The sequence below is a fragment of the Sphaeroforma arctica genome (genome assembly GCF_001186125.1).
Source record: "Sphaeroforma arctica JP610 unplaced genomic scaffold supercont1.129, whole genome shotgun sequence".
Taxonomy (NCBI): domain Eukaryota; class Ichthyosporea; order Ichthyophonida; genus Sphaeroforma; species Sphaeroforma arctica.
The window spans coordinates 2,570-14,455 of NW_014040429.1; the positions used below are offsets into that span (position 1 = coordinate 2,570).

Genomic DNA, 11,886 nt, shown 5'->3' on the forward strand with positions numbered 1-11,886 from the left:
TTATGGGGGTACGAAATAGAAGCTGAGCGTAAACGCATATTTATTCAATTTTAAAACGTTATAACAGTTGTTCTTTTTAAGGGCTGGTTCGTAACGTGAAATTGGTCCACACTTTAGACCCGAAAGGTGCACCTATAAGCATATAAAGGACCGCATGTGGAATAAAAGTAGAACGTAAGCGTATATTTATTTGATTTATAAAAGTTGTAACGGAAAACAGTTTGAGGTCAGCGGCGTTAGTCCGTCAACGTTGACAGTAAGGTGACGTGGTCTGTGTGGACCGTGGGTCAGCCTCGGAGCATAAATATTTGAAACGTATGTAACTGTATGTATTTATTTGTTTTTAAAAAAGTGTAGGGCTGGGCCCGAGGGTGGCTGAGGCCCCGAGCCCGTACATAGGCCGTAGCCCGTAGGCCGTAGAAACTACTCACGACACCAAGTCACCCAGTCATCAACAGCCAACTGCAGTACTGCACTGTCAGAATTGTTTTTTTTTGAATTTTTTATTCAATCATAGCCTCCTAAATTGAACAATTCAACATTCTTCTGTTTCTAGAAAGTAAATACTTTTGAAATTATCATAGCCTTCTGAAGTCTGTGTCTATTTTTTAGAAGGCTATGGGCCTGGGGCTACATTATCGACATATTTATGCAAATATTTTTAAAAACAAACCAATATTGAAAAAAAAACCCCCCAATAAAAAAATCTAAGCGACAAAATCAAATCGTCCAAATGTTTTAAATGTGGAATCACCGAATCATGCAAATAAATAAATGAAAATCTAGAGAATGGTCAAGACTCGAAATCTACGAAAACCTGTACGTGGATGTATCACTCTTTCTTCCCAAAATCTCAAACTATGTATAAAAGGTGAAGTACAATTCAATAACCGAGCATTTTAAAGGGAGAAAGAAAAGTAGAATTTATAACCACACAAAGAAAAATGTTAGACGCCCATTCTAATAACGATGTCATTCATACTACCTCGGATGTCGGGATTAACCAAGATGGAACCTATACATCCACACTGGTGAGTGCAGTGGCTGGTGCCATCAGTGTACCTCTAACTGCATACAGTATTGCACATAGTGTAGTGTACGGCGACGAGGACGATAAATATGTCACAATCACTGACACACAAACGACGACTAAAGTAGACAAAGACTCTACGTCTAACGTTGACGTGACAGCCCGTAAGGTCAAGACAGAGTGTGACATAGCTCTCAGTTCGTCTAGCCACGAAAGTCTTGAAGATGTAGTACAAGGCACAGCTGCAACAATGCAAAACACCGGAGTTATGGTCCCAACGGGAGCCAATCAACAGACAGATACAGAAACGCGAGTACATTACTCGGTGAAATGTGCGACTAGTGGAGAATCGAGTGTGTCAGATATTGCCCAAAATGTCGAGAAGAACGATAAGGCTGATCTTGATACAGCTCCTGACCGCGAAATCGCAGATCCTATTGCAGTACAAGGTGTTGCCCCACACCTAGAGTTTACTGAAGGACAACTACATGATATTGCAAACGGAAGGCCCATGCGCGCGAAGAGCTCTGATCAGGACGTTGATCGTGACGAAGGGCGCACGAGTGTGAACCCCGGGAAGAGCGAGTTACAGAATATTGCGGGGGAAGTGTCGACAAATCCAGGAGAGGGAGCGTTGGAAGTAATTGCGGATGATATGGCGGCGCAGACTAGAGCTTCGGCTGAGAATGTCAATTCGGGTGAAGGTGAGCTAAAATTAATTGCGGAAGAGATGGCAACACAGGATAATACCGCGGCAACGAATGTGAACCCAGGAGAGGGTGAGTTGAAAATAGTTGCAGGAGATATGGCGGCACAGACTAGAGCTTCGGCCGAGAATGTAAACCCAGGAGAGAGTGAACTAAAAAGTGTTGCGGAAGAGATGGCGGCACAGACTAGAACTTCGGCCGAGAATGTAAACCCAGGAGAAGGTGAACTGAAATGTGTTGCGGAAGATATGGTGGCACATACTAGAGCTTCGGCCGAGAATGTAAATCCAGGAGAAGGTGAAGCTGGAAATAATTGCGGAAGATATGGCGGCACAGGCTAGAGCTTCGGCTGAGAATGTGAATCCAGGAGAAGGTGAGCTGGAAATAATTGCGGAAGATATGGCGGCACAGGCTAGAGCTTTGGCTGAGAATGTGAATACAGGAGAGGGTGAACTGAATATAATTGCGGACGAGATGGCGGCACAGGCTAGAGATTCAGATGATAATGTCAACCCAGGCGAGGGTGAGCTTCGAATGGTCTCAGAAGAGGCGGCAGACCGGGCTCAAGCTACGGCTGAGAATGTGAACCCAGGAGAGGGCGAGCTTCAGAGGATCGCTGAAGACGCAGCGGAGCGGACATGCATTGCAGCCGAGCAAGTGAATGTAAGTGAGGGCGAGCTACTCGATGTTGCACAAGACGCTGCCGAGCGAGCACGTGCTCAAGCAGAGGCGGTATTTGTAGAGGAGGGTGAATTGAATATGGATAATGCTGCAAACGCCTCCGAACCCCTGACCGCGAGCTCAGAAGACGATGAACAGAACCGAATTGCTGAGCTTCAAGCTGAGAAAGCAAGTCTAGAGGCACAAATGGCCAATGAGGGCGACGGTATGGTCCGAAGTATTGTTAACTACGCCTTGCAAGCAACGAATCTCCAGACTGCAGACGATACCGAAGGAGAGGAAAACTTGGAGAGGATTGCTGAGGTGGACGCAGAGATAAAAAAGGCTGAGCAAGAGAATGCACGCGAGAGATTTTTACGCGATCTAGCTGAAGTGCAGGCAAACGAAGCCACTGTGGGTGAGGAAGAGCTGGAGAGTACCGCTGGGAGTGTGACAGTCAATCAGGATGAGAAAAAACTTTTCAAACAAGATTCACTGTCTGATGACCAGAAGGAGATCACGGATATCGCTGAGAACGCTGCATCCCGCGTAGCGGAAGCAGTAGACAACGAGACCAAACCACCAGGTTTTGTAGTCGTCCCGGCAGAGGCGATGAAAGTGGATTTAAATGAGATAGATTGCAAAATTGGTAATCCGAAAGCTAAGAAGGAAGGTAATTTAGCGAAGGCACACAAGCTCATCGATAGAATTTTCCGAGATTCTAGTGAGGCTAAAATGTGTCTTGATAACAGTATCGCCGGCGCTGAAATGATGACAAGTTTGAATCCTTCTCGCAATGGTAGCGAATCAAATGCGGATAGAGAGACTGTACAGGTATATGACAAAGCGATTGTGCACTCGAACTCAGAGAACACATTGGAGAGTTTGGGCGATGATAACAACAATCTGGCGAATGATCCTCTGTCGAACAACAACACAGTAGCGATTGAGCCTGTTGAATGTCAAACGCCTGAGATAACTATAAATATCTCTGCCCCGCCCTCATCACTCCGTGAGGCATCGAATCCAGCCGCGCCTACGGAGGACTCAGCAGAGATGAACAAATCGTTCGAATCTTCGAGTTCTGAGAACGTTGTTGGCAAAGTATCAAGTGAGCAGCCCGCAACGGAGAAAATTGTCATCCAGAAGCAAACCTCTCTGCGGGTGATTGGTGATTTGACTGGTGCTACGGAGTTAGATATGGCGACGCCAGCGTGTTAAACATCACGTAGCAGGTATCAAAACTGATTTTTAGAAGTATTAGTGAAAAATCAGTTGTTTTGTATATATATATAATAAACATATCTGATAAAACATACATTTGCTGCATGCATAACTCTGGCATATTATTCTACCCTTGGTTATTGTTCATAATGAACATGCAATTTCAAATCAGCACTCGTTCATGTTTAGGACAGTCTTCATTTAAATCGAAACCTGCGAACTTGCGAACTTGCGGTGTGAACGTCTTTTGCCCACACTTCATCTCTATACTTCATCACACTGCTCACACTTCACACAAAACAGTACTTTCATCGCCACGGCCTGTGACGGACTGATTTGACAAATAATCAATGACGCACACATGACAAGACACGGTTTTAATAAAAATAAAACCAAATGAACCGCTAACACAATAATCAGATCCTTCGCCTCTTGTAGTACAAAGTATGAGTGTTATGAACGATAAGCACATGGCAATACCCGTTTCCGCCGAATGCTACGAAAGAGCTGCACAAACACTATTCTGGCTAGCATGTACAGTTTATGCATCAGAGGGGCATATCCACGCTTGGACTAGGTCATTCTTCGCTTATCAAGTGCTGCAACTAGTTTGTTGATTGTCCAGGATTATTATATATTAAAGCATAGAGCATTTGATAGCCAAATATACCGGCCAATAGATGAGTTAGACATCAGCATTGTTTAAGACATGCGTCTCGAATATGCAGAGACGTCACTGTTCATTGGATATATGCAATAAAATTACAATCGGTTCAAGCCTACACGAGACAAATGTAGCAAAGCAACTACCTGTAACTAATCTTGGTGTGCAGCATGCATATAAGTGCCACAGTCTAAATTATTTGTGCTCCGCCACGCGTAATCCTCGGAATTGAATATACAAACAAGTTGGTGTAGCTTGGACTTGGATTGGTTGTATCCAACTTGCTATTATTTATATTGAAACGCATTTTAATATCTACATCATGTTAGGGTTCTCTACGTCATCGTCCGGGTCTTGGTCTGCTGCATTCTTTGGCATTCTTGGGCCTCCAGCCTGTTTCGCCATAATAATTTGATCAATTGATAGCACCGTTGTCGCGGCGTTTGTAGCCAGCTTGATAGCCCACGACTGTTCCAGGAGAAAAAAGAAAAAAAAGAAAAAAGGGGGGTCATTCGCATGAAGAGTTCGTTGGTAGTTGTATTCGCAAATGAACCTGATACGCATAGCATTGATAATCTTATGTGACATAGTGCGAGATCGTACAAAACGCCAGTCTTATCCAATAAATGACGAAATCGAGCAGATGTAACAAGCCCACTTTCGTACCATAACAATCATACACACATAAGGCACTAAAACACATCGGCGAGCTAAAATACATTTGGAGTTCTTACCTTGACCTTTAGGTGATCTAGAATGAACGCGTCTTTAGCATCAATCAAGTCACCCTTAATCAGACCCTCAATGTCGAATCCCATATTTTGTCCACCGGCTTTATGTGAGGCGTACAACTTCGACACCAGCTCTGTTGACTGCGCAGCGTGGAATGGAAAGGACATAGCATGCGTTGGTGTGAACAAACATTACATACGTGCATGGTTGTACAGAGGTATATCTAAAAAATTAAACAGCACACAAATAGTGTATATTGCGTTCACAAGTTCGACACCAGCGTTCTTATCCAAACGAGGATACCCGGCTGCCTATTTACCAAGTCATTTGAAGGTCCCATGGGACAAAAGTACTATCGTAACACTGAACAGAAAGATGCCTCGGCCGCAAAGCATCCCGGAATTTGCAGAATATGATAGTAAAGCATTCGGAGATTTGCAGAATACGCTAGCAAAACATTCAGATGTGTGCAGAATATGCTATTAAATCATTCGGATATGTGCAGAATATGCTAGTAAAGAATTTGGATATGTACAGAATATGCTAGGAAAGCATTCGGATATGTGCAGCACTTGAGCGAACAACGACGTACGTCAGCTCCCGCGTTTGTGGCCAAAGTTCTAGGGATAGCTTCGAATGCACTGGCATAGTTCTTAATTGCGTATTGGTCTAATCCAGGGCAGGTCTCTCCGAACATCATAATTCTGTGAGAAGGCAACAGACGTGAAGGTAAATTAATTTTACAAATGTATATTTGAGATTCTGAGTTGGACAAAGTCTATGGATGAGACGAGGTGAGAAGTTTAAATATCAAGAATTGAATACATGACACAGACGAATTGAAGCACGTATCTACATAGGCGTGTGGAAGCTTTGAAGTTAATACTAGCGAGATACAGATGCAATCGCCAAACAAAACACGTACTCGCCTACAAGAACAGATATCAAGCAATGATATGAATTTACATAGATACAGTGAAAGACAAGTATATATATGTATATATGTAAATATATATATATCATGCATATACGTCTACAATTGTATATACATATACATAGATGCATACATACCTACATCCATACATATATATGTATATATAATACATCCATATTTATCAAAAACTATATCTGTATATATTATATATATAATGTATATGTATATGCACATGTATAATATATTTATTGTATTGGTAAATACGTAGCTCCCATTATAATCGCTGTATCCAAGCAACTTTATGAACAAATTGGATATTGCCTCCAGGTTCAATATTACTCGGCGCACCAACAAGTACCACAACAGATACTAGAGCGGACATTCCGTAGGCTACACGAGCACAATGAGTCTCCGCGACTAAAACGCTTTACAAATATCATAACGGTCTATGTTTGCGGTTCGCACGTGAAGTGAGGATACTTAAGCAGAAAGCGCTAAAAAAGGTTTGATTGGCGAACTACTGCTCACTGCATGAAAGTGTTTTAGTAAATATACAATACCGACATTCCCGAGGTATTCTGTGTTGAAAAATAATCATTCTCCATCAGCTGGTTACTAACACATATAAATAGATGATATAATAACATCATAATGGGTTACTAACACATAGATAAAAAATATAATAACATCATAATAAACCTTTTCACCACAAAGGCTTCATCATCAGTACCACAGTAATACACACCTTCTCGCCAGTTCGATTTCTGTGGCTCCTGCTCCCGCAACAAACCGTCCGTCCCGTGTAATCTGCTTGAAAACATTCACCGCATCATCAACGGCTCTGAGTAGAAGAAAATTTATTAGATTCTATTTTCACTAATTTCTATACGAATATGAATGCTTATACCTATTATATATATATATTATATATAAGAGGGTAAGGTCCAAGATGCAACAAATCATACATAGTAAGGCGAGTTGAGATCAGCCTTACAATAATATTCACATCGCCCTACACACATTCTGAAAAGTACATTTAAAAGGCTCGTATGCTATCAGGAAGATAGTTTGGGACACAATTTTTCAAATAGTCACCCCACATAAGAGCAGCACAAGCACTCCACGTCAAGTACATAAAACACTTGTATTTTCTATCCACACAGCAGAACCGATGTAGCTACGTACAATACATATACCGTCAGATGCTTCAAACGGTACCCACCTCTCTACATCGTCCAGAATGTTAGTCGTTGCACCTCGGATTATAATCGTAGCCAACTGCGTCGCGCTCTCGTCCTGCACAAACACTGTGGTCAACTGATCTCCAAACTCCTTAGTCTTCACCGAATCACAGTACCCGAACTCCTCCGGTGTAGGGGCACCCAGGCGAGCGAGTGCTGTGGCACCGATCACCTTGCACATACGTCTGAGGTCAAACTTGGACTGTACGCGAACGGTCATGATGTTGTACTTCTCCAGGTAGTGCACGGCCAAATCGCTCACAGAGGATCCAGCTACCACTACGTTTGTGCCGGCCTCGGCAATCTCTTTGATACACTGCGGCAAGAAAGCCGACGATGGAGAATGAGTATAAGAGTGTCCGCGCCCGCTATCAATACAAAGAAAATACAAACACACATACATGCATACACCTAGCCTCAAATACGTGAGAATCTTAAATTACCTGTATAAATGTTAATGTATGTACACGGAGGTTGTGAAAGCGAAATTCATCTCATTAATACATCATTTTCCAAATACATAGTTATAGATATATATGTATATATATGTTGAAGATACTCAATACATATACAAGGACTCGCAAATATCTCGAGGTCCATTAAGGCGACGTAACAAAGGAACAGTGTGAAACTAGGCATATAAGATGCTACTGTGTAAGTGTGCATGTATTCACTACGCAAAAGAAGAAACACCGTAGACCTTTATAGATTTTGTAAGAACTGCTCGAAAGAGCTATTTCAAACTGAGAGACAATTGAAATTTTCATATTCGTATGTCAAGACAAGAAATGAACTTAGTGGTCTAAATCATCACGGTTCAGCCATGCAGTGTTCTATAGCATAGCTCAGAACGAATTCAGCTATACCAAAAACATTGTGCTAGACTGTAATACAATGCAATATATACAATGACCGAGCGCAGTACAAAACGATACATATACAACATTATTAATACGGCAAAGCCCTGCCAATTCACCATTGATGTAATCAGCATACCTGGTCCAATCGAGACTCTTCCTCGCCAGAGAACTTCAGCAGATCATCGGCGTTCTTTAGCAGTACGGTACCTTTGGTCTCGGTCTTACCAGCATCCATGGGACATGCGAACACCGCCACCTTAGCCTTGCTCACACTTGTAATGTTGCCCTCGGGCGACCTTCGCACAACCATGCCCTTTACCATGGTGGTTTCGTGCACAGACGCACCGGGAATCTTTACTACCCGGATGTTGTCGACATTGAAGTTCTTCGGGTTCTGCATGGAAACATATGTGGTAAATGCTCAGCAAGGTACAACCGTATTTAGAAAACATCCATATGCATGAATATATATATATATATATACTCGTTTGGTTTTTCGTCAATTAAACTAGACAGAAGTCTCTTCTAAGCGGATAGATCAAATATCATCTCACATAGTTTCCCGAATATAATAAGAGAAATCGGGATCATGATCCGTGAATATAGACAAGGCCGTTCACTCCGGCAAAATGAACCCACCTACCTACAGATTTTTTACTGCGAGTTCCACAACGAACAACTCATGCAAGTGCGCACTACAGATATTGTCACGCCCGTGCAAAGAAACTCGACTACATTTATTTCAACTTTTGAATGCTGCATGTACACCAAGTGTGATTTAACTGGGAGTGTTTATTGAGCGGAATGTTTATTAAGGGGTGTGTTTATTAGGCAGAAATATGCGGTACATACACGGACGACGAACAAAACTACTGTTTCTCGATTAGGGACTACAACACTCGCTCTAATCTGCTACGAGCTCATGCTATTATATATATATAATGCCCTACACACAAGCGTAGCGCGAGGGATAGCGTGCACTCCCGGCGACAGGATCGCAATACACCATTTGTGCTAAATGCATCAATGCGCAAAGTAACATGTGTATGGCCATTGAGTTTCTCATTGAATTGCAATACCTTTGGGAGGATCTCGACACAGGCATCGGCGACGACCTTTGCCAGCATATCTTCGTAGCCGTACTGTTTTGACGCCAGAACGGTGCGGAGGGCTTTGACCACCTCCTCTGTGTCACGGCAATCCTTCATCTTGTAGGCTACCAGGTTCTCTTCTGCAAGCGAACGGTACCACACAACGACGACGTACGAGTTCAGCACAGAGTATTCGTATATTTTAATTCCTTTGTGAGTATGCGCACACTGGATACCTAGATACAGATCGGGGTACGCTTCGTCTTGTTATATAAACTGTTGCGGATTTCTCGACCCCAATAAGTGCTAATAGAATAGCGCGGAGACTATTCGAGCACAGCTATCTATTTGAATATACCATAGACATGCGGCAATTAATTGTCAAATGTTTAACAATTTGTACACTAAGTGATCTTGCTCCGTTTATGCACTGCAAAGACACTGAAGTAAAGCACACGTGCAAAATAGACGGGGCAACAAAAATGTACAAACTTCTAGAAGAGCCCTATTTATATCGGACAGGCGATACGCACACACAAATCAGGCAGTATATACTCCAGGTGACTTTCTGGCAGTGAGTGGTCTATAGCTCACAGACAAGCCAAACCCCAACATTGACATGATTCAGCATCGCCGCACACAGCGAAGATCGCACATGCGAATGTAAATGTAGACGTGAACACAGACACATACAACACCCTTTGGCACATGTGCACAGTGCATATTGAATATTCATACCTAGTTCGGAAAGAGCCTTGACGCAAGCCTTATCGTAACCGGAGATGATTTCTGAGGGGTGGAGACCCATCTTTAATAACTCGGTAGCTTGGTCCAATAGTTCGCCCGCGAATGTGAGTACCAAGTTGGTTCCATCCCCCAGCTCTGTGATGTAGAGGATTGAGCAGTAACGTGTAAGTACAGTACCAAACTATGCAGAACACTCTTGACTCAGCACTAGTGACACCAACCAGTTGGCCCTTCTCATCTATTCTGAATGACAATCGTATATATATATATATATAGCAATTCCGGTTTGTTTGTATTTATTTGCAGCACTATATATTGTAGTCGCGGCTTGCAGTGATGCGTGCGCGAGCCTTGTGATACATGCACAGCACAGACAGAGAAGCCAGAAGTATACGCCAACCTTGGACGTGTAATGTAAATAATATGACAAGAATCGGTAGATATGAAAACAGAGACAAGTTTGTATGCATAGGGAATATATATATATACATATCATATTTGGTCGAATAGAAACGAACCAAGCAATGCTACTATTAACAAATATATACCAAATTAACCGATCAGAAAACCTGTTTGGCAGTGCAACAACCTATATATATATATCATGTCACCCAGAATATTATAAATACTAGGCTGAAAGCTTGCCAAACGGTGGTGCCACAGTCGACGTACCCTGTTCTTGGTGCTGTGCCGCTAGCACCAGTAGCTTGGCAGCAGGATGCTCTACCTCCAACTCACGGATGATGGTGGCCGCATCATTCGTCACAAAGAGCTTCTCTAAATGGTTGATGATCATTTTGTTCATGCCATTGGGGCCTAGAGAGGTCTGTACCACCTCGAACAGCTCACGGCAGGCCTTGATATTTCGGAATACAGCCTCCTCCATACCAGACATGTGCTGTGTGGAGGTTATAACGGTTGTTGATTAGGTTAGATATCGGGGGCAGCTCTGATATTCAAGGATACGAGAGTATACGTAGAACACGCACTTTGACGCATGTGACTGTGATGAATGACCTGGGAGCTATCGGGAGTGAGTGCGAACTGAAGAATTTAAGTTAGTGTGAGAATAAAGTCACATGTGCCAGGCATGCGTTGCATACAATCCCAGACCTCACATACCCGGAGCAAATGACTATCTATAGAATTTAGTGTATGTGTGTGTAGGATTCGTGACGAAACATCGATAGTGTAAGACACATCAGTTTTGACATCTGAATAAACTAACATACATGACATGCACAAGAATGAATGGCACAGGCCTTCCTGCTGCACTGACTGGCGGCATGGAAAACTGAATAAATCAACAATTATATACTAACCACTTACGTTTCCAAAAATGCATCGTTGAAGTATAGACCAACGACGACATATAAAACAAATCAAAGCTTTATACTTATATACAGATATGAGACGAGTATATATTCTTATAAATATGTGAACGCTCGCTAGCACATCTACATACACACACATACATATATACAAAATATATATATTTATAATATAAATATATATATATATATATATATCAATCTATCTTACAAATTTATATACATATATATATATAGCTAGGGTTAGATGTAAATAGTACACACATATATATAACTGTATATATATATATATAGCTTGGGCTAGATGTAAATAGTACACATACACATATGCATAAAAACATTTTCATATATGTATATATATAGATAAATATATGCGTGTGTGTGTGTAAGTATATTGACGTAGAAGTATAAATATATGAACATGACATGTACATATATACAAATATATGATATGAACACATAAATTGATATATACAAATATGCAAATAAGGATACAAAACCCATATCAAATGAAATAAACTGTAACAAATACATACATGAATATATATATATATACAAATATATGCATATATATATATATATATATATATATATATATATATATATATATATATATATATATATATATATATATACTATATATATATATATAGTATATTATACTA

The 11,886-nt window shown here is 41.5% G+C and overlaps 2 protein-coding genes across 2 annotated transcripts in view; one reads left to right on the top strand and one right to left on the bottom strand.

The window, feature by feature from the left end:
• Positions 1–944: 944 nt before the first annotated feature.
• Positions 945–4,298, top strand: SARC_02770 (hypothetical protein; the record flags this gene model as incomplete). Its single annotated transcript, XM_014303442.1, has 2 exons — positions 945–1,988; positions 2,029–4,298. The coding sequence occupies 2 exons, from the start codon at positions 945–947 to the stop codon at positions 3,616–3,618; spliced, it is 2,634 nt and encodes an 877-aa protein (XP_014158917.1). The 3' UTR covers positions 3,619–4,298.
• Positions 4,299–4,538: 240 nt separating this feature from the next.
• SARC_02771 (T-complex protein 1 subunit theta) overlaps positions 4,539–11,886 on the bottom strand; it is a 7,857-nt gene continuing 509 nt past the window's right edge. Inside the window, exons 2-10 of the mRNA XM_014303443.1 lie at positions 10,563–10,788; positions 9,882–10,025; positions 9,132–9,283; positions 8,189–8,446; positions 7,174–7,508; positions 6,697–6,792; positions 5,610–5,721; positions 5,020–5,157; positions 4,539–4,753 (exon numbers count right to left, since the gene is read on the bottom strand). Coding sequence (XP_014158918.1) covers positions 4,601–4,753; positions 5,020–5,157; positions 5,610–5,721; positions 6,697–6,792; positions 7,174–7,508; positions 8,189–8,446; positions 9,132–9,283; positions 9,882–10,025; positions 10,563–10,788 — 1,614 coding nt within the window. The 3' untranslated portion in view covers positions 4,539–4,600. The remainder of the gene's footprint in view (positions 4,754–5,019; positions 5,158–5,609; positions 5,722–6,696; positions 6,793–7,173; positions 7,509–8,188; positions 8,447–9,131; positions 9,284–9,881; positions 10,026–10,562; positions 10,789–11,886) is intronic.